The sequence below is a fragment of the Parus major genome, chromosome 4A, assembly GCF_001522545.3.
Source record: "Parus major isolate Abel chromosome 4A, Parus_major1.1, whole genome shotgun sequence".
Taxonomy (NCBI): Eukaryota; Metazoa; Chordata; class Aves; order Passeriformes; family Paridae; genus Parus; species Parus major.
The window spans coordinates 19,694,762-19,716,152 of record NC_031772.1 but is presented as its reverse complement, the minus strand read 5'-3'; the positions used below and the strand labels follow the sequence as shown (position 1 = coordinate 19,716,152).

At 59.5% G+C, this 21,391-nt stretch overlaps 2 protein-coding genes across 3 annotated transcripts; one reads left to right on the top strand and one right to left on the bottom strand.

Annotated features, from left to right (window-relative positions):
- The first annotated feature begins 6 nt into the window (after positions 1–6).
- Positions 7–1,664, top strand: LOC117244361 (uncharacterized protein DDB_G0271670-like). The gene is made up of 2 exons (XM_033514109.1): positions 7–993; positions 1,134–1,664. Exons 1-2 carry the CDS (start codon positions 34–36, stop codon positions 1,641–1,643), a joined length of 1,470 nt encoding a protein of 489 aa, XP_033370000.1. The 5' UTR covers positions 7–33; the 3' UTR covers positions 1,644–1,664.
- A 752-nt stretch (positions 1,665–2,416) lies between these two features.
- On the bottom strand, positions 2,417–21,106 carry BCORL1 (BCL6 corepressor like 1). 2 transcript variants are annotated; one of them, XM_015626754.2, is made up of 13 exons: positions 19,247–21,106; positions 16,866–16,956; positions 14,018–16,618; positions 13,537–13,711; positions 12,993–13,073; positions 12,409–12,849; positions 10,229–10,458; positions 9,924–10,130; positions 9,682–9,848; positions 9,412–9,557; positions 8,472–8,549; positions 5,041–5,194; positions 2,417–4,040 (listed from the first exon to the last, which is right to left on the bottom strand). In XM_015626754.2, the coding sequence occupies exons 1-13, from the start codon at positions 19,510–19,512 to the stop codon at positions 3,764–3,766; spliced, it is 4,914 nt and encodes a 1,637-aa protein (XP_015482240.1). In that variant the 5' UTR covers positions 19,513–21,106; the 3' UTR covers positions 2,417–3,763. The 2 variants fall into 2 exon arrangements, with proteins under 2 accessions (XP_015482240.1, XP_015482241.1); XM_015626755.3 differs by having other exon boundaries at positions 19,252–19,410.
- Positions 21,107–21,391: the final 285 nt, after the last annotated feature.

Here is a 21,391-nt window from a genome sequence, read left to right as displayed (position 1 = left end):
CTGACATCGCCCCGCAGCACCCAGGGCCGCTCCATGCCCAGGCTGACATCCCCCGGCAATACCGGGGACACCCAGGGCCGGTCCGTGCCCAGGCTGACATCACCCCGCAGCTCCCAGGGCCGGTCCCTGCACCGACTGATAATGCCCCGTAGCACCGAGGGCACCCAGGGCCGGTCCGTGTCCCGGCTGACATCCCCCGGCAATACCGGGGACACCCAGGGCCGGTCCGTGTCCCGGCTGACATCGTCCAGCAGCTCCAAGGGCCGGTCCCGGTCCCAGCTGACATCGCCCCGCAGCACCGAGGGCCGGTCCGTGCCCAGGCTGACATCACCTGGTAACTCCAAGGGCCGGTCCCGGTCCCGGCTGACATCGCCCCGCAGTACCAGGGACACTGAGGGCCGGTCCCGGTCCCGGCTGACATCGCCCAGCAGCACCAAGGGTCCATCCGTGTCCCGGCTGACATCACCCGGCAGCTCCAAGGGCCGGTCCCGGCTGACATTGCCCGGCAATACCGGGGACACCGAGGACCAGTCCCAGTCCCAGCTAACATCGTCCAGCAGCTCCAAGGACCAGTCCATGCCCAGGCTGACATCGTCCAGCAGCTCCAAGGGCCGGTCCCGGTACCGGCTGACCTTGCCCCGCAGTACCGGGGACACCGAGGACCCATCTGTGTCCCAGCTGACATCGTCCCGCAGCTCCAAGGGCCGGTCCCGGTCCCGGCTGACCTTGCCCCGCAGTACCGAGGGTTGGTCCCGGTCCCGGCTGACCTTGCCCCGCAGTACCGGGGACACCGAGGACCCGTTCATGTCCCAGCTGCCATCGCCCCGCAGCTCCCTGGGCTCGGGGGGCACCGAGAGCCGTCCCAGCCTGGACAAGGGGGAACAAGGCCCGCGGGGGCGCAGGTCCCACCCTGCCGGCTCCTCGCAGCCGCCCGTCCTGGCCCAGCCCCTGAGGAGCCGCCGGGCCTGCAGCGGCCCGGTGGGGCCGGAACCGGTGAGGGCCGAGCACAGAGGGCCAGACCAGGCTTCCCCTTCCCGCAGCACCGCAGGCCCAGCAGCTCCTGCACCCCTGTCCCAGCGGCTGCTGCTGGGGGAAGCCCAGTGTCCTCTACAAATCCCCACCTCTCCTTGCAGGCCTCGGTGAGGAAAACATCCCCTGACCCACAGAGAGAGGCCTCTCACCGTGCCGAGCAGGAAACCCAGACTGCGGCCTGGGCCCAAGAGGATTCAGCTGTTCAATACACTGAGCAGATGACACAGACAGATCTTGTGGCAGAACAGGAGAAAAACTCAGCTGCTCCCCTCATGGTTGACCAGAAGACACAGACTGAGACTCCAAGACAAGTGAATTCAGCTTCTCCTCAAACCAACAAGAGGACACAGAGCAAGGCGCACGGCTCTGCCCGCTCCACAGGCACAGGTGCCCCGGCTCAGCAGCAGCAGCCGCCCTCACAGCTGTGCAGGGCGTTCTGGCGCTCCTGCACATCTGGACAGCCTCCTGCTGCCAGCACCCTGCAGGGGCCCGGGGACAGCCGCTGCTCCAGGCAGCCAAAACGTCCTGAGCGCGGCACGCCAGAGAAGTGGGGATGGATGACACTGCCGCCCTACTCCTGGCCATGGCTCATTGAGATGAATCAGTTTTAATAAAATATTTCATTCCTCTAATCGTGCCCACCTGTGCCTGGTCCATCAGGAGGAAGTCGGCTGCAGGTACGGCCCGTGCTGAGCGGGAGAGCCCCCGTGCTCCTCCAGCCAAGCAGAGCCTCTGCCAGGCTTCAGATCCCCGGGCTGGTGCTGGTGGCCAGCCCTCAGCTGAACCCTGTCAGCCCCCTCCCACCCACCTGATAACCAAGTGAACATTTCAGAGCATAAATTTGGTGAGTTTTCCCTAAGGCTTCACCTGCTTAGGCTCATGAGGAGTCTCCCTGGTGTGGGGGTAGGAGCACCTCTCTCCCTCTCTTTTTAAGACCTGCCTTGACTTCTCCTGTACCACTTTGGGGAGTTCCTCTTGGTGGTGTGTGGGCAAAGCTCTCCTCCTGGTCCTGGCATCAGGGCATTCCTGCAGCCCTTTCTGAAAACAAACAGAGCTACAGCACTGCCCTGAGCTCCCTCTGCTCCCTCAGGGGTGAGTAAAGCCAGCCAGGGACCAGCTGCACCAGGATGGGCTGTGGGGCTGGGGCCAGACAGGGCTACCCCAACATCTGTGTTTGAGGATGGCTGGGCTTGGCTGCAGAGTTCCCAGCAGCAGGGTCACGCAGGAAGCTGGGAGGAGCAGGGAAGGCTCCCTGTTTTTCCAGCTGTGCAGACACACGGGCCCTGCAGGTCCCACAGGCCACTTCCCCTCTCCCTTCCCCGAGCCACAGACTCAGGCTGACACGCACAGAAATCTGCCTGGACACGGAAAAAAAGGCAGGAGCCAGGGAGCCTGATGCAGGTTTTTTCTGTACATCAGTGTTTTTGACACCACAGCCTGTTGCTGCATATAATAAAACAGAAATCAGAAAGAGCAACCAGAATACACACCCAAAGGCAAAAAACCCTTGGCTTAAAGAAAGTGCTGCCGGGCCCCCGGGGGAAGGCTGGCAGCAGGGCTCCAAGGGGGGAAACGCCTGCCCTGGCTGGGGAGAAACACAACACAAAGAAAAAACGAACCAACAAAAAAACTCACCCAAGGCTCCCGCTGCCAAGCGGGGAGAGCCAGAAATCCCCCGATTGTCCCGACCTCAGTCCTGTTAGCACCTGTACAATAAAACTGTACCGGCCCCGAGGCAGAGCAGCCCGCGCCCGCTCCCGCACGGAGCGGCTCCCGCACGGAGCGGCTCCCGCACGGAGCGGCTCCCGCACGGAGCGGCTCCCGCACGGAGCGGCTCCCGCACGGAGCGGCTCCCGCACGGAGCGGCTCCCGCACGGAGCGGCTCCCGCACGGAGCGGCTCCCGCACGGAGCGGCTCCCGGGACAGCGGCGGGCGCGGGGCACGGAGCGGTTCCGGGAGCGGTTCCGGGAGCGGTTCCGGGCACGGAGCGGTTCCGGGAGCGGCTCCGGGAGCGGGGCACAAGCTGCCGAAGCGGGGGACGCGCTGGGGGCCGCGGGCTGCGCCTGCCCGGCGGCACCGCCGGGGACAGCGAGCAGCAGCACGAATGAGATGGAGGAAGGAGCACGGGAGAGGATGGAGCAGTGGGGCTGGCTCCCGGCTGCGGCTGAGCGCTGGCAGCGGGAGCCAGCTCCAAAGCCAAGGGAAGGGGCTGTCCCCTGGCTTGTGGCCGGGGAGGGACGGGAACCCCAGGCCTGGCCGGCCTCGGGGCACGCTGGAGAGGGGCGGGGACGGCCTCATCCCACAGCCCGGAGCTCACCATCACAGTGATACAGACTCAGCAAAAACAAAGAAAACATTACAAATTAAATACTAATTAAATAAATACTATGGAAGACATTGGGAGGGGGAGGGCGAACGGAGAGGCGCAGTTCCGTAGGGTCCGGTGGGGAGGGGCGGCGGCTCCCACCCCTCGCTGCCCCATTGAGCCCCTCTGAGCAGGGGCTCCATCACCCACCGGAGCTGCATGAGGCGGCAGCGACCGCCACTGCTCGTGGCCGGGGGACCTCGGGAAGTCCTTGGAGGCGAGGGTCCTCCCTCCCCAGCTGGCGGAGACCCTGAGGAGAGGAGGAGCGGCTGCTCAAAGACTCGGGTCCCTGCTGCTGGCGCTGAGAGAGCTGCTTCCCCTTGGTCCTTATTATTGCCTCGTGATGCCGGGAGTGGCCTGTCCCCGTCAGCTGCTCCAGGCCTGGTACTCCACCGCCGAGCCCAGCAGCTGCAGCAGCTCGGGCTCGTAGTGCACCAGCTCCACAGTCTCTGCCGTGCCCGGCGCCAGCTCGGGGCTTGCCGGCACCTCCTCCTGTGCCAGCACCTGGCTCAGGGACACCTGGCGCTGGAACTCTGCCCGGGGCAGCGTGGCCACCTCCAAGTGCGGGAAGCGGGCCTGGAATATGCGGGAGGACAGCTTCAGCCGCTTGAGCACATCAGAGAACAGGAACCAGTTGCAGGGCCTGCGAGGATGGCAAGAGCACGGTGGGTTACTGGGGTGGAGAGGGCTGCAGGCCCTCCTGGCACGCTGTCCCTCCCCTCTGGCACTGCTCTCCATGTGCTGCTTTCCCCCAGGGGCCCACGGACTGGGGTTTGATCACAGCCTCACAGGTCACAGCTTTAAAAAACGCTCACAGCTAGGCAGGGACACTGGTGTGAAAGTCCTGCCTTCAACAAGGTCCTGGCAGCTTCCCTGCCAGGAATAAGCTGCATGGTCAGGAAATGGAGCTTCTGGTGTGGTTTATTGCTGGAGGGCATGCTGCACGTGTCCCTCTGCGTGGACAAACACTGGCAGGCACAGAAATTTGCTGCACAGAAGAGCAGTGCTTTGTTTGCTGCCTCTTCCAAGTCACCCTTTGCCCCAGCAACAGGCACTGTGTCATGGGGAATGCAGGTGGGAGTGCTGTTCCAGTGCTGGGACCGATTTGGCCATGGTGGAAGGGAAACCATCTCAGAGCCATCCGTGTGTGCTGCTGCTAAAGGGACATGGGGCTAGAAGCAGGATTATAGGGATGAGAGAGGGGAGCTTCCTGGCACAGCACAGGGACACTCAGGGCAGCAGGATGTGCCTGGCCATGGGGGCTGGGGGGAGCCCTGATGAGCCTTCCCTGCTCCCTGAGAACATTCCAGGCTGTGCCAAGCCAGGCACTGCTTCCCCAACTTCCTCAGTGCCACAGCCATGACTTCCCCTTGCTGCCCAGAGCAGCTGTGGCTGCCCCATCCTTGGAAATGTCCAAGGCCAGCTTGGATGAGCTTTGGAGCACCCTGGTCTAAAGGGAGGTGTCCCTGCCCATAGCAGAGGGGTGGAACGGGATGAGCTGTAAGGCCCTTCCCAACCCAAACCCTTTGGGATTCTGGGATGATCCTGAGATACACGAGCAGCTCTTAACCCCTGGAACAACCAAAGTGCCAGGGCTGCAGCCAGCCCTGGTCCTGCTCTGTGCTCCAGGGAAAGGCACTCACCCCCGGGAGACGGACACTTGGAGGTTGTAGCTGGGAAGCAGTGGCTTGTCTGAGAACTCAAACATGAAGTTATCTGCTTCTTGCTCCTCTTCCTCCTGGTCTGAGCTCCCTGGAGGGTTGAGCAGCAGGTCGCAGCCGATGCTGTCCTTCCCCTCTGCAGCAGGACAGAGGTTGGCACTGCTCAGTCACACCCAGCCCGTGCTGGCACTCCCTGGCCACTGCCACGACCCCCTGGGCACCTCCCCACAGCATTCCCACAGGCAGGTGAGAACTGCAGCCACCTGCTCCCCTGCAGCCCCTCGTCCCAGAGGAGCACGGGGCGCTGGCTGCACTGCTGGCTCGCCGGCCAGGTGAGCTGGGGACAACATCCTGAGCCGTGGCAGGAAGCTCAGGTGGGACAGAGCACAGCCTGCACCACGAGCCACCCCACTAGTAGACCCCAGACTCTCTCCAAAATGACCTTGGCCCCTGTCCCATGCCAGCACAGAGCTCCTCAGCCTGGAAGAGCCTGGATCAGCGAGGTGGATGTGGAGAGGCTTTGCCTGCACAGGCCATACCAAGGAAGGCACAGCAAGCACTCTGCTCCTCCAGAGCTTCTCCACCCAGATCCCACCCTCAGAACCTCCAGCAGGTGATCCAGGGGAGCCAGCACCTGTCCCAGTGAGGGCAGCAAGGCTGTGCCACCAGAGACCAATCCAACCAAGCAACAAGCATGAGGGGAAATTTAAGGTGGATATACAGAAATTCTTCCCTGTGAGAGTGGCAAGGCCTTGGCACAGGGCTCACAGCAGCTGTGGCTGCCCCATCCCTCAAAGTGTCCAAGGCCAGGTTGGTTGGGGCTTGGAGCAACCTGGGACAGTGGAAGCTGTCCCTGCTCATGGTCAAGAGTGGAATCAGATGGTCTTTAAGGTCCCTTTCAACTCAAACCAGTGCATGATTCTATGACTTAGAGAATTTGCCTGGGTGTTCCAGGAGGCATCTGAGCTCCAGCAGGATCTGTGTCCAGAGGGGATGGAGAACAGCAGGCTGGATCCAAAAGCATTTAAAATCAGGTAACTTTCCTATTTACAAATCTGAAAAGCTCCTGTTGAAGAGAAGCTTGCTGCCTGGATTTTGTTATGAAGAAGTGTGAACAGTGTTAAGTTTGCAGAGTGTTGTTGTCCCACTGAGATAATACAGGAAAACTCCAAAAACTTCCAGGTAAGAGAGTTTAGATTCTACAGGGAGCAGTGAGACCCAATGTGCCCCTGAGCAAATAAACCAATCATGCAAAAGTTCAACCCCATGCACAAGAGAAAAGGCTGAAAAAAGGAAAATCTTCTGGTGTGCTGCACAAGGAAGCTCCACACACCCAGCTGCTCACCCAGCACGAGTGGGATCCAACTGAGGAACAATAGCAGATGACAGGAGACATTATCTCAGGCAGGGTCTTGGGGGAAAAACAGTTATTTCCTAGAGCTGTCAAGGGAAAAAAAATCTCTACAAAACAGGGTGCTGAAATTGTCCAAACTTGCTGTAGACAGGACAAAAATAAGTGACATGGTTATTGATCCAATGTTGCTGCTAGCAAAGCTCAGATGCCATCACTGAAAAGCCTCAGATTTCCTGAGGAACTCAGAAAAAATAATTAAATGCATTTAATGTGGCAAAAATAGGGCTCACTGTCTGTCCTGAAAGCTCAGTCCTGTCCGTCTGCCCGTGCAAAGGCTGGGACAAGGACAGGAACATTCTGTACCAGGCACAACAATGCCTGTCCCAGGTGGACACAAATCCCGGACTAGGACTTTGTATCTGGAGCTCCAGCAGCACCAAACACAGGACACTGATGGATTTTCCACACCTCAGAGATCCCACACCCTGGCTTCCTTCATTATCCTTCTGCCCCCAGAGAGTTGCAGACCTCAAGGAAAATGTGGACAGCATTCCTGTCCCAAAGAATAGGAACAGCTCAAGCAGGGCCTGGGATTTCTCCTGTATCCTGAGGGATGTCCAGTGCTTCAGCTGGTGGAGCTGATGGAAAGGCAGATTTCAAAGGAAGGAGGAGGAGAGCTGTTTGCTGCCCGTGATGATTGAGAGCAGCTCGGTTATTCCAGAGCAGAACCAGGTACTCCCCTGGCCTGGGCTGTACCTGTTCCAGGTGACCCGAGGTGACTGCTGAGGTACCTGAGCCAGAAAGGGACATTCCAGGACACACAGTAAACAGGCTGTAAAGAAAGCAGCCCATGTCCCAGGCTTGGCCATCCTGCTCTTTCTGCAGCTCTGGCAGTGTCCGGCAGCAGCGCCTGGCACGGCGCAGGTGACGCGGGGCTGGCACCGCAGCTGCTGCTGCTCTAACTGATCCCAGGAGGATGGGGAGAGAGAGGGTCCCTTCCTGTGCCTGCTGGAAAGAGACCTGGCAGGGTAAGGGGTCACTTCCCAGCTGTGTCAGCTCCTGCCTTGCCAGGCAGCCTCCCAAAGGCCGCAATGGGAATGCCCCGTGGATGGGGCGGCAGGGAATTAGTGATAAATCAAAAGGGGTAGTATCTTTAAAAATATCACAAAGAACAGCTATTCTGCTTTGAAAACACTTGTGACAGCTTTGAGAGTGAGAAATTCTGAGGAAGGAGGCTGAGGTTTGAACTGTTCCCTTGGCAGGGCTGAGGTGCAGCAGCCTACAAACAGAGCTCTCAGGAGTGCAGAATTTCTCCTGTTCTGGAATGAAGACATCAGGGTCCTCCAAGGACAAGTCTTCTACCAAGAGCACCCTCCTGAATTTGTTTTTGTTTCTAGAAGCATGGTGGAAGTTATGAAGGTGAGCAACTACGATCAACAGGCAACAACCCTCTCAGCCTGCCAGCATAAACTCCAAGTCCTTATGGGGGGCTCGGGAGTGCTGAACTTGGAAGAGGCTGGAGGGACTCCAGTGTGCTGCAGGCCCGTGCCAGATCCAGAACATCTTCCACTGTAACCACAGTTTTGAGAAGTGACAGTAAAGGCAGAAGTCAGCCCTTCACTGGGAAGAATGCCTGGTGTTGTAAGAACAGGACCTCCCCTGGATGAACATCTCCCCTCCAAAGCAGGGGAGAGGGATGGGCAGCTCTGGGAACCTGGAAGTTCAGGACTTCTACACCTTGAAGGAATGAAGGACATACTTGTCTTTCACCTTCCTTGGTGACTGGTTAGCAGGGGAGCAACAAGAACTGCTCCAAGAATGACGTGCTTGGGATCGACAGCCAAAGCCCTCAGGAATCCCCAGTCCTGCACTGGAATGGATGCACACATTCAGCTTCCCAAAAAGACCCTTCCAGGAGCAACTCCCAGCAGGGATCACCACAGCAAGGTCTCTGTCCAAAGCATGAGGAGGGAGGGATGTGGCCAAACCTGAGGGGATGAGTTTTACACAGCTTCACCTCCTGCCCTGCTGCCGCCAGCCCAGCCCGCGCTGCACTCACCGAGCACGGAGCTGCTGTAGAAATCCCAGGCTGTCCCAGGGTCTCCATCACTGCGGCCCTGCAGGTCTGACAGGTAATCTAGAGAGGGGAAACAGAGAGGTTAATGCTCAAAGCATCGTCCTGGTGTGCACATCCTCAGATCCAGGGGGAGCTGCTTCACCCCTGCTGCATTTCCCACTCGGGCATTATGGCAGAACTGAACCACGGCTGCAGGAAGGGTGTCCCCACTCAGGAGTGGGCATCACCCCAGGCCCCCAGCCAGGACATGGGAGCTGAAAAGGGAAAACAACAGACAGTGTGAAGTGGCTTGGAAGGAAAGATTCCTAGAGCAGTCCTGAGCTCCAAATCACCATCCCCAAAACTTGTGTGAGTAGTTGAGCCTGGAGGAGCTCACAAAGGCAGTGGCCAAACAGATTTTTTTCTACACTGGGGATTTTCTGTCTTTTCTCTGTCTGGGAGCCACCTCTGGCTGTCCCTTCCTTGCTGTTGTGGAGAAGCCACAACACTCATCTTGTGTGTACACAAATGGCACTGAACGCAGCCACAGGGATCCAAACCAGCCCCTTCTGCCAGCAGCAGCATTTGGGCAGGGCTCTTTTGCCAGAGAAGGCAGCATTATTTGCCAACAAAATTCTGTTCCCTTAGGTTAAATAGTAGAACCAGGGACTGTGGAACAGCATCTCCAAGCAGAGCACTGTCTTTAGTTGTGTGACCACAGCGCAGCCATCTCCTTGCACACTGAAAACTGAAAAGTGACTTGTATCTTCTACAGGAAACACAATTGTATAATTAAAGTTTGGGTGGTAAAAACATGCTTGTGTGACAGGACAGAGCTAAAGACTGAGTCATTTTGTGCTCAGGCCCTTTCACACCCAGATTTGGCCCTGTATGCTGCCAGAGGGAAGGTCTGGAGCACTGTGACCCCAGGCCTGGCACTCACCACAGAGGAAGCGCTTCATCACATCGCTGGTGGCCAGCTTCACTGCTGTCTGCCCAGAGTATGTGGCCAGAGTGGGATCAGCACCATAGGAAAGGAGAAGCCACATGGTTTCCAGGTTGTCATTCGCTACTGCATCATGGATAGGCCTGCAAGGGCAGAAAGGGACCGGGACTTCGCTAAGGAAATGCTCTGGTTTGGGTTAAGATCCATTTAGTGATGACCAACATGACCAGCCCACCCTGCTCCCTGCCCCACGCTGCCCTGGCTCACCTGGTGCCATCCTGGGCGCTGCAGTTGACGTTGGCGCCGTGCTGGAGCAGGATGTGCAGGATGTCGATCCAGCCGCGCGCGCAGGCCTCGTGCAGGGCCGTGTAGCCCGCGTTGTCGTGGTGGTTCACGTCGCTGCTCTTCTTCTGCAGGCAGTACAGCACCACATCCTGCACAGCAAGAGCAGGGCTGTGACAGCCAGCCCGGCTGGGGCAGCAGGGCACGCGCAGGAGTTCAGGACTCACCTTGTAGCCCAGGCGAGCTGCTCGCTGCAGGAGCGTCTCCCCCGCGTTCTTGTTCACAATCAGCCGCCGAGCCCCGGGAGGAACGTTCTGGGCCGGGGGCAGCTCAGGGGAGCTCCCTGGGCTGGCCCGGTGGGACTTACAAAGTGTCCACAAGTCCTGGGACTTCTTCAGAGAGCACATTTTGGGCTGGTTGCAGCAGCCTTTCCCCTGGAGACAAAGGAATAGAACTCATTGGCCCATGTGGCCACAACTCACGAGAATTCCCTTCTCCCCTCACGTGTTTCACTCATCCGTTCAAGCCATACCTTCCCCTCGTCACAGATCCCTGCCAGGTGTTTGGTTTTACATTTGCGTTTTCCTGATGGTTTCTCCAGCTCTTCCTGGACAGGAGAGCTGTCGGAGTGCTCCAGGAAGAAGCCATTCCGAAAGTCCGTGCGTCCTTGAGGTTTCCGGGGGGATGGGGATAGCCTGCTCCTCAGCTGTAGCTCTGTGCCTTTGCCCTTCCCTTGCTCCTTCTGCTTACGGTGCCTGCAATCTAAAGGAGAAACGTGAATGAGGAGCTTCAGGAGGTACCACACTGAAGGTCACCCAGCCCTCTGCCACCAGGCAAGACAAACTGTCCATCTCTGAGAGCTGCACAGGAATCAGAGAAGTTGTGGCTGCCCCTGCATCCCTGGAAGTGTCCAAGGCCATGTGGGACAGGGCTTGGAACACCCTGGGATAGTGGAAGGTGTCCCTGCCCATGGCAGGGGATGGAACTGGATGAGCTTTAAGGTCCCTTCCAACCTTTCTGAGGTTCCATGATTCTAAATCCAGCCTCAGGGCAGGGGCACTGCAGGAAGGAGAAGCAGAGAGAACACCCAGATTCTCCCATCTGGATGGACTCAGCATGTACATGGGACACCCAAGGGAAGACAGGAGCAGGATTCATTGGGATGAGTCTTAGAGAGGCAGGACGAGCAGCAGCTGTCTGTGAACACTCAGTGCTTGCCGCCTAAACGTAACAGGCCCTGCCTTGCCCTCTCACACCTTCCCCTGAAGTTAAGGAGCACGTTTAAGTTCTCATTAACATGCTTCCAGCTAGGAAGCACCAGGATTCCTCAAGGGAAACCCAGCCTTGTCTTCCCTGAATGGAGGAATCCTGCTCACCCAATCCTGCAGCACGAGACTTAGAGACACTCCATGAAATGAGGAAGAGATCGGTTAAAAAGAGACAGAGGAAAGGACTTTGCACAGCATGGAGAGAACTTCAGGACTCCACTGCCACTGGAGGTGGCTGCAGGCCACAGCTTCTGAATCCCAACTACAGCAGGTCCCCTCTCTGAGAGCTGAGTGAGCAGCCTCTGAGGGAAGCTGGACAGACAGACAGACACCCTTAACATATGTGGTAAAGCTGCTGGGCAAACCCTCCTGAATGCCACTGCACTCAAAGCTCCTTCCGGGCTCCTGTTCTGAATAGAAGGCATCCTGAGGGTGCCCCTGAGTTGCCAAGACTGGAAACTTTGTTCCAGGTCTGGCAGAAGCTCCCAGACACGGCAGGATAGTGTAGCGCTGTGCTGGAGCAGATAGCAGCTGCTGGGAGGACAGCAGCCAGCTCTGCTCCCCACATCCCCCCAGCAGCTCCTGAGGAGCACAGCTCTGAGCTCTGGTGTGGCTGTGGCCACTTCATGCCCTCCAAGGGCACAGCCCAAGCACGCAGAGGGCTGGCACAGTGCTGCCATGACAACTTTCCTCCTGGAGTCACCCGTGTGACTGGACACAGCTACACAGCACACACCGAGCCACAGCTCCACTGGACAGGTCCCACAGCCTGTCCCTGCACAGGGAGAGGGGACTGCACACACTGCTGCCCTCAGGGATGGGCTCACCATGGATTTAGGTTTCACAGAGGGTCTGGCAGTGGAGGGGAAAGGCGCAGGAGCAGTGGCAGAGCAGAGGTGGGCACAGCGTGCTCCTCCTCACCCCTACAAACCACAGCTGGGGTTCCCCCATCACTTCCCCTCTGCTAATCCTCTCGCCCTTGTGCTCCCTGGTGCAAGCCTGCAAGTGGCCCTCATAGAGCAAGGCAAAGCCAAGAGCAGCCTGGCTGGATCGGGATGGCTCTGCATCCCCCTGCGTTAGCACAGATTGCAGAGCACGGCTCCCTGGGGCCCTGCTTGTCCAGAAATATTCCACTCTGCTACCTCGTCCCATTCTCGTTTTCCCACGCCCTCTGTCTTAATCCAAGGGTAAGATCAGTGGCTAATTAGCCACATAAATTGCTGTTTACTGCTCTGGAATTTACTGTAAATGTTTTTGAAAGAAGAGCTGATCGATGGAAGCAGCCCATGCTGCAGCCACCAGTCATTAAAAGTGAGGGAGTTTCATCATCACAAAAAAAAAAATAATGAAAACCAAATTCCCCCCAAAAATTCTGCACATAACAAACAAAAAATTCCCACGCTGGTCCCCAGTTTAGTACCAGAACCCCCTTCCCAGGCTGTACCTGCTTTGGATTTCCGCCTCCGGTGGGGATATCCCACTTGCTCCTCCTCCCGCTCAGTCAGGTATTCCCCCGTCTGGTATTTCCGACTTTTCTGCCGTCTCCTTTTCTTCCTTTTGATGTGGCCATCCTCCTCCTCCTCCTCCTCCTCCTCCTCGTTGGGCTCCCACAGCTGCCTGGGTGATTCTGCTCTCCAGGTCAGCTCCCGGGTCCTCCTCGTGTGACAGCTGCTCCTCTCAGACACAGACCTGTCCCTGTCCCTGCGGCTGTGGCAGCGGGATGTCCTGTGGGATTTGCGCAGCTTGCAATGTTTCAAGGATGTCTCCTCCTCCTCCTCTTCCTCCTCCTCCTCTTCCTCCTGATCCTCCTCCAGCAATGGTAAAATCTCCTGACCGCTCACATCACACTCTCCTGTCACACCAGCGGAAGAGCCAGCAATGCTTCCTGCAAAAAAGTGGGATTTCTAGCTGACAAAAAAGCCAAGGCAAAGCCTCAAAGCAGGACAAAATGCAGGGAGAAGGTGATGTGAAAAGGAAATGCTCCCAGTCCAGCCAGGACTGTTACCGGGAGCCTGGGCACCGACTCACCCGACTGACTGCGCGTCCGGCTGCTCAGCACCACCGGAATGAAATCCCGAAAGTTGTTCTTGGGCTTCTTCTCCAAGTAACCTGGGAGGAAAACAGAGCTTAGAGAAAACAGATCACAGACTTGTGATGCAGGAAGGGCAGTGCAGTGTCACCATAGCAGGTGACATTGGGGCTATGTCCCAAGGGGGACAGCTTTAAATGAACAGAGGTTGCTTTAGAATGGACATAGGGAAGAAGTTTTTGAAAATGAGGGTGGTAAAACACTGGCACAGGTTCTCCAGAGAGGTGGGGGATGCACCATCCCTGGAAACATCCAAGGCCAGGCTCGACCAGGAGCAACCTGGTCTAATGGAAGGTGCCCCTGCCCGTGGCAGCAGGGTGGAACAGGATGAGCTTTAAGGTTCCTCCCAACCTCTATTCGGGGAGTCTGATCATGCTGCAGCTCTGTTTTGGATCCCAACCCAGCTCCAGAGGGCATGTGGCTTCAGGAGAGCAGCAGTTTGGCCCCTAGGGCAGCCTGACCCCGCAGGAACCCACTGAGTACCTTCCTCGTGGCCGTCTCCGCGGTGAGCCGGAGATGGGCACTCCGTCTTCGCCGGCCTCCTACGCTTGCGCTTTACCCTGAGGCTGTTGTGATCTGTGCTGGCACCCAGGCCGCCTCGGCCTTCCCGGCCTTCCTGCTTGCCAGGCTCATGTGGATTGTCGTGGTGTTTTTGCCACTGTGAAGGGAGGACATGGGCTGAAGCTGGAGCTTCCCACTGACGGAGCTGGAGCAGCACAAGAAGGACAAAACTCCATCTCCACCGATTACGCTGGTGCCCTCCAGCTTTTTTGACACTCCAGATACATTTTTGCCCTGGCCATCTTGCAGCACAGCAAGATACATTCCCCCACAGCCAGGGAATGCCCAGGAGCACAGGTAGCAAGCCCTGTGCCCTCAGCTGTCCCCCCATGAGAGCTCCCTCCTCCCCCCAGCCCCACCTTTGAGGTGACCCAGCGCTCCCAGCCCATCCCATCCTACACACCTTCCGGCCGTGCACGCCCCGGCTTCCCGACTTGCTTGGGGACTCCTCGCTGTCCTGCCCTTGGCACTTCAGTCTCTTGTGGCTCTGCCTGGTGTCCCCATCATGCTGCCGCTTGCCTTTGCAGCGTGTGCCACCCTCCTGCTTGATTTGCCCCGCTCCTTTGAGCTTGGCCTCGGGGAAGGCCTGGGGAGCCGTCCCGGCCCGCAGGCAGGGAAAGGACACGTCACACTCCACTCGCTCCTTCTTGACCCTGCACAGATCCACCTGCTGCACACACGGTGTGTGCTCCGTGGCCGGCGGCTCCTGGGAGCCCTCGCAGCCCGGCTCCTTGCGCTGCCCATCCGCGGGCGCGTCCGGCACCATCCGCAGGCCCTGCTGCCCAGCCGCTGGCACGTCGTGTGACAGATACGCCGCTAACACTTGGTTTTTGGGTTTTGCATCCGACTGTTTGAGGCTACAGCTCCCCTGGGGAGCCTCAGTCTGTGCGTTGCTCTCCTGACCGGAGTCAGCCTCTGGCCGAGTGCACTCCTGACTCTTCGGAGTGTTGTCCAGCTTCCCCTTCCCCCCTTTCCCATCCAAGGCGCCGGTCTGGAGAACCGGACCGGCCTCCAGCGGTGCTGGGTTGGCCGGCTCCTCGCAGGGCTTGGGCAAGGCCTGGCAGCTCTTGCTCTTGGCCGCAGCATCGTGTTCCTGAGGCGGGAGCCGGGGCAGCCCCTCGTGCAGGCTCTGTGCGGCCGCGCTGGGCTCGGCGGGCTGCACGCTCGGGAACGCCGGCAGCTCGCCCGCCACGGCTGGCTTGCAGGGGCTGCTCTGGTTCAGGGGCAGCTGTCCTGCCGTGGAGATGCCGATGGAAAGCAGCGGGGTTTGATGGTACGGAGACCAGCCCAGAGGCAGAAGTTGAGGATTGGAAGGTTTTCCATTGACGGGGCATCGCGGGTACACACTTCCCTGGACGGGATTCCAGGTGGCGATGTCCTTGGACTGACACAAGGGAGCTCCTGGAGCAGCTCTGCCGTGAAGAGGTCTCCTGGCAGGATCCTGCTGCCCTTCTGTGCCAACCTGGTTGGCTTTCTTCCCACAGGGAACGCCGGCGCCGCGGGGCTCGCCCTGGTCGATGATGGAGATGGGCTCCTGCTTGGGCAGGTGGCGCGGGTCCCTGCTGAGGCTCACGCCGGCATCCTTGCTGAGCAGCAGCGAGGCCGGCACCGGGTTGGCGACGCCGACGTAAGTGCCAGGAATGGTGCTGATGAGCGTGGTGTTCTTCACCCAGGAGCCCTGCTCGCCGTTGCGCAGGAACTCGGGAAAGATGACCAAGGGCGGGGCGGTTCCGAGGCAGGAGGTGACACTGCTGCCCGTGGCCTGTGCTGCACGCTGGGACTTGGAGAGGACGGTGGTGAGCAGCGCTTTGCCGCTGGTGTGCACCGGGGTGAGGATGGGCATGGGGGGGGTCTTGCGCTGGCTGGGCGGAGGCAGCTTCTGGCGGTTGGACTTGGAGGAGAGATCCAGGGGCATCTCGGTGCACTCCGGGGATGAGACCATCTCACGCTCTAGCTGGGGAGGGGACTTCAGAGGAGACAGGGAAGTGGCAGCCCCTGGTGCATGTGGCTCGGGAGCTGCCGGGGCCCTGGCCTGCACGGCGGTGCCAGAGGAGGGAGTGGCGCTCCCACCTGCTGCTGGTGCTGCCGGCAGAGCCTGGCTGGAGGGCAGAGCCTGGCTGGAGGGCAGAGCCTGGCTGGAGGGCAGAGCCAGGCCGCTGCTGGACAGGGGAGCGCTCTCAGCCGCGGGCTGGGCACTGCTTCCACCCGAGGGCGGGGGGCAGCTGAGCTGATTCACCTCCACAGACACCACTTTGGCATCCGACGCCAAGGGCCTGGTGACAGAGAAGGTGTAGGGGTAGGAACGCAGCTCTGGGGAAGCGATAATGCCTGGTAGGCAACGCTCGTGCAGGTAGGAAGGCAGGACGGGGAGGGTGAGTGTGGAGGAGACCCCCAGGGCGGCCGGGAGCGTGGCCACGCTGAGCGGCTGCCCACAGCTGGGAGGGGGGATGTACACCAGAGACTGGCTCGGGCTCAGCACAGCCCCAGCCTGGAAGGACAGGGGCAGCTTTTGCATAGCAGGGGCCTGAGAGGGGGGAAAGCAAACCCTGTTCAATGTGAAGGTGGCGGGAGTGGAGGCAGAGGTGTTGCAGCTGGAGACGACCACAGACAATGTCCCCTCTGCCAGCACGCCTGGCCCTTGTGCTGCAGTGCTCGGGGGGGCTTTCTCATTCCCAGCAGGCTCAGTCTCGGGAGCCACGGAGCAGGCTGGGGCAGCATCAGCCTGCTTGTCGCTGGGAGGATCTGCTGGTGTCCAGGCAGCATCAGCACCACTGCTCTCCTGCTCCACGGCTCTGGGGGTCGCTGGCTCCTGCCCTCTGCCATCCCCCTGTCCTGCCAGAGGGCCCAGGGCGTCATCTGTCACAGTCTTTCCTGCACACTCCAGGTTTGGGTTGGGATCAGGTGGCTGCTCCTCCAGTTTGGCTCCAAGCTTTTCCTCCACCTTGCCATCAGCATCCAGTCCCTGGGCACTGCTGCCACCACCGCTGACTGCTGTGAGCTCCACCTGCAGCAAGAGGGGAGAGGCTGTTCCTGGGAGCTGTGCAAGTGGCACCCAGGGAAGCAGGAAGCATCTGCCCACCCCAGACACAGAGGCAAAACCAGCCAGCAGCTCTGCCCAAAGGAGAGCACGGCTTTGCCTCACTGCATTCCTCCCAAGGAGTCTGTGAATCCATTAGTGAAAATGCTCCTCCTTGGCCTACTCCATCAGGGAATGGCCTCCTTGGACCCAGCTGTGCAGGCAAAGAACTCACCTCGGAAAGGCTGCTGCTGACACAAAACTCCTGAGACCCCAAGTGCTGGGAGCTGCTCGTTTTTGACTCCTCATCAGAAATGGGGGCTCTCCTAGGTGAGGAAGAAGACACAGCATTAAGAAACCCCAAAATACCCTCCCAGAATCCCACCTCTCCCTGTCCCCGTGTGGGACAGTGGAGCACCTTCTTTACCCACGGCCACCCAGCCTCATCATGGGCCAGCCCAGCCTTCCCCAGTGTCACAGCCGGGTGCCACACACCTGCTCCTGTCCCCTCCATTTCCCATTCTGTCCCACCACACCTTTCCATCCTCCCCCGAGTCTCATCCTGCTTTCCTCTTCCTCCACAGGCACCTCCTCATTCCCGTTCCTCCTGCTTCCTCCTTGTCCTGGGACCCCCAGCCCAGCCATCCCGATGTGCCATGTCTTGCTGGCCAGCATGTCTGGACCCCTGGTCTCTGGAATGTGATTGCTTAGTGGAAAGTCTGGATTCAGAACAAGGTCTGTGACCTCCTTGGGACACTCCTGCCCCAGTGGTATTCACCGGACAGCACTTCCCCGGTGTTTTGCTTGGGACAAGCTGCTAGTGCCAGCACAAAACAGATCAAGTTTGGATTCTGTTGATGACATAATTTCAGCCGGATTTGCTTCCTACATCCTGGGCCTTCACAGCAGTCACAGACACAGAGCTGTGGGCACACGATTTGTCTTTGGTCTCAGCACCCCGAGTGCTGGCCCTATCACATCCCCCTTGCACCAGGACCTCACTCTGGGCCGCCTCAGCCCCGGGACTCTGCTCTGTACCCGCAGTGCCGGGACCCTGCCTGGGGCTGTTTCCGTGCCATCCCCACCGACCTTCGCTCAGTGACATCGCGGTCGGTCCCTCCCGGGGCCCGCCCGTCACAGGCCGCGGCCGGGGATGGCGGCCGGGGCCGTGTGAGGGGCCCGGGAGACCGGAGCGGGCCTGGGCCGAGCGGGGGTCGCGGGGTCCCGGAGCGGGGCCTGGGCCGAGCGCGAGGGGGAGCCCGAGCGCAGCCGCCAGCCCGCGGGGCCCGCCCGGGCACGGAGCTCCCGGAGCTTCCCGGAGCTTCCCGGTGCTCCCGGAGCTTCCCGGAGCTTCCCGGAGCTCCCGGCGCTCCCCGGAGCTTCCCGGTGCTCCCGGAGCTTCCCGGCCCCCCGCTACCCGCAGGGCCGGCGGGACCCCCTGCCCGGCTCCCCCTGAGGGCGCTGCGTGGGCTCCTCCCGGCCCTGCCAGGGCTCCTGCCGGGGCTCCTCCCGGGGCTCCTCCCGGCCCTGCCGGGGCTCCTGCCGGGGCTCCTCCCGGCCCTCCCGGGGCTCCTGCCGCGGTTTCTCCCGGGGCTCCTCCAGGCCCTGCCGGGGCTCCTCCCGGGGCTCCTCCCGGCCCTGCCGGGGCTCCTCCCGGGGCTCCTCCCGGGGCTCCTGCCGGGGCAGTGCTCGATGCCGCGGGCACAGACGGAGCCCAAGGAATGAGATGGGCATCGGGGACGAGAGAGCGCCCGGCCGCAGCTCCCCGGCCTGCCCAGACATCTCCCAGTTTGACGCCTATTGTAAGGTCGGAGCAGCGGCGAGAGGCCCGGCGGGTATCGCCAGCTCAGCCCTTATCTGCAGGTCACAGGGTGCCCGGAGGTGCTGCGGGCGGCAGATCAGCTCTGCCCGAGCTAGACCTGGGGCTCGTCCCTGCCCACCGCTGCTGCACCGGCCTCGGGGGACACCCGCCAAAACCCTCGGCACCCGCGGCCAGCAGTGACAGCCACACGCTGCCTCTGTGCACATAAACTTCCCCGGCCTGGGAAAAGGCACAGAACAGACGCCATGGCCTTGAGGAAGCCACAAGCCAGTCAGTTTTGAGAATAAGACCCCAGAGCCACGGGAATGAACAGGCAATACACAGCCAGAGAGTTTGGCTTGATCAGTCCTACCTCCCAGCCACTAATCCTCCCTAATCTGTTTGGTGGCAAGTCACAACCCTCCCATCTGATCATTTGGTTGGCACAAACCCTCATGGATCACCAGAAGCTTTTAGTTCAAGCTCTTTCCCTTCCTTGGCTATTGAGAACACAGGTCTGTGAAGCCAACAGCACATGAAGACAACTTGGTCTTGTCAGCATCAAAGCTGTGGAGGCAACGTAACCACACAGGGCCAACAGATCCTCACTCCTCGCTGGAGCACAGGATGTGGGGACCCTCCCGGAATGCCAGCATATCCAATACATCCAACTCCACCCTGGGGCTCATCTGCTCTTCAGGCCATTTCAGACCCCAGTAAAAGGGGTTGAGTCAGCACCAGCTCCCTTCCCACAGCCTCTCCAGATGCCTCAGTGGCTTTCTCATGCCTCCCTTCCCCTGGCGCCGCGCACGCACCTCACCTCTCCTCGTTGAGGCCACACATGCGAATCCGCTCTGTGCTGGTCCAGTTGTGCACCCCGCTGTACAGAGGTGCTGTAGAGATCATGACAGCTGCTCCTCACCCTCCAGGACCTGCTGGGGCTCCAGGGACCACTCTGCCTGCAAAAGGGAAACGGAGGGTTGGGAACTCTCCTCGGGATGATTGATTCAACCACACTTTCAGAAAACTCATCCCCAGCTTTGCTGCCAGGCAGATGGGGAACAACACCCCAGCACACCATAGCTCTGGAAGAGGGCTAGGAGGAATCAGCAGCTCCCTTGGACAGAATCCACTGTCCACTCATCCTTCATTAAACAGTGTTCTTGCCAAGAAGCACAGAGTTTCACACAAGTGTCTTTGCACACTCATGCATCCTTTGAAATGTTCCCCCCCCTTTTCTTCTCCTCCAGAGGAACCTCCAGCACCAGAAGACACCAAGCAGAGCTGTACAAGGTGATGGTCTTTTACAGCACTGAAACTTCAAGGCTGCACAGGACTCTCCTAAAGCAGCCCATGGCAGGTCCTAGGAGCAAAGCCTCAAACAAGGAGGGTCTCTCCTCAGCTCAGGGCTCATGGAGGGAGCGGAGTGGTGCTGCCAAGGGTTTATCCCCTCCTTCTGTGAGGAAGGTGCTGGTTTTCTTTGGAGTTATGGGTGGAAAACGTGGGGGAATCCAGAGATTCAGGAGCATCCATGAGGCAGTGTCGTCTGGGTGGAGCTTTCAGGGGAGAGCGTTGCAGCCAATCGTGCAGCGCTGGGTGCTGGAGCATTGAGAAGCTCTCCTGCTCCAGGGAAAAGGCACAGGGGGAAGGCAGCATCTCCTGTGCTAACAAGTGGACTCGGCCAAACCAAGCAGGACCGACTGCAAAAGGGCGAGAGATGCTGTCAAGGATGTTCAGGGAAATACTAAACCCTGAAGGTAAAGCAGGCACAGAGCCACGGCAACGCTCCCGGTGCAGCGGTGGGAGTGGGAATTAGCTGGAAGCAGCACGTGATCCCCAATCTCTGCCGGTTGTCTCTTCCCTGACAAACTCCTGGCGACACCAGCTCTGCACGGGACAAGCAGCAGCTTGTGCCATGAGAGGAGGCACACAGGGACCCGGCGGCCGCGGCTGTGAGCGGCTCCTCCGAGCGCAGCTGCTGCCGGGTGTCCTCGCTGCAGCCCGAACGTGCCGGTGGCGATCCGAGGAGGAGGAGGAAAAAGGGGCCAGGCACACGGGAGAAACGGGGGCAAGGCAGCTGCTGTGCCAAAGAGAAAGCGACGGACCCATCTGCACGTACGAGGGCACAAGTGAGCAAACAGTGTACGGAAATCAGAGGTCAGGGGAAGAGGGGAAACCTGCTAAAAACACACGCTGTGAGACAGGAGAAATCCTCAGCAGCGATGGGGGAGACGGGCAGACGCCGAGGCAGAGAGCAGGGTCATACCCAAAGAGAACGAGGTGGCTTGGAGCAGGAAGGGGAGGAGTCTTTCGATGCTTGGAGAGAAATGCAACATAAAGGAAATAGGGGAACAAACAATCTGCGGGGATTTCACCATCTTAGGCTAAACTGAAAGAAGGGGAGGAGGAAGGTTCTGCCCCCAAGCACAGCAGCAGGACAGATGTTCCAGGAGGAATCAAAAGGGACCTTCTGTGCAACGGGGGAAGGGGATGCGTGAGGCTGCACAGCGCGGAGCTGGGGACAAGCAGAGATCAGGCGTGACCCCGGAACAGGGCTGGCAAGGCAGCAGTGATAATGGGGTGCTACGAGGAGCTGGAAGAAACAGCACGTTTGGAGTGCTCGAGTAAGAGCTGGCCAGAAGAGCCGGAACGACGGCCACAGGAGGAGAGCGGGGAGGACACAGGAACGGAGATCAACACTGTTTTGTGGATTCTTGGCCTCTATCCTCTACAGACCAAGTGGGACACATGCCAAAGACAGGCATTTCACAGGGAACGAAGAACAGAAAAGAAAAAGAATCCAGATATGAACTCAGAGAAGGAATAAAGCAGGGGCCAAGCACCAGACGTGGGTTCAAGCACAAACCAGTGGAGCAACAGCATCCTTAAAAAGGCAGAGCAGGAAGTTTACTGGGAAATGCAGGGATGAGCAGCCTCCCGATGCAACACTGAGCCAGGGA

Bases quoted from the DNA above. Each gene is read 5' to 3' on its own strand.
- LOC117244361 (XM_033514109.1), top strand. From the start codon at position 34: ATGCCCAGGCTGACATCCCCCGGCAATACCGGGGACACCCAGGGCCGG. The intron at 994-1,133 runs GTGAGGGCCGAG...CTCTCCTTGCAG, and splicing joins GCCCGGTGGGGCCGGAACCG to GCCTCGGTGAGGAAAACATC.
- BCORL1 (XM_015626754.2), bottom strand. From the start codon at position 19,512: ATGGTGTGCTGGGGTGTTGTTCCCCATCTGCCTGGCAGCAAAGCTGGG. The intron at 16,619-16,865 runs GTGAGTTCTTTG...CTCTTGCTGCAG, and splicing joins TCAGCAGCAGCCTTTCCGAG to GTGGAGCTCACAGCAGTCAG. The intron at 13,074-13,536 runs GTACTCAGTGGG...TTTTCCTCCCAG, and splicing joins CGGAGACGGCCACGAGGAAG to GTTACTTGGAGAAGAAGCCC.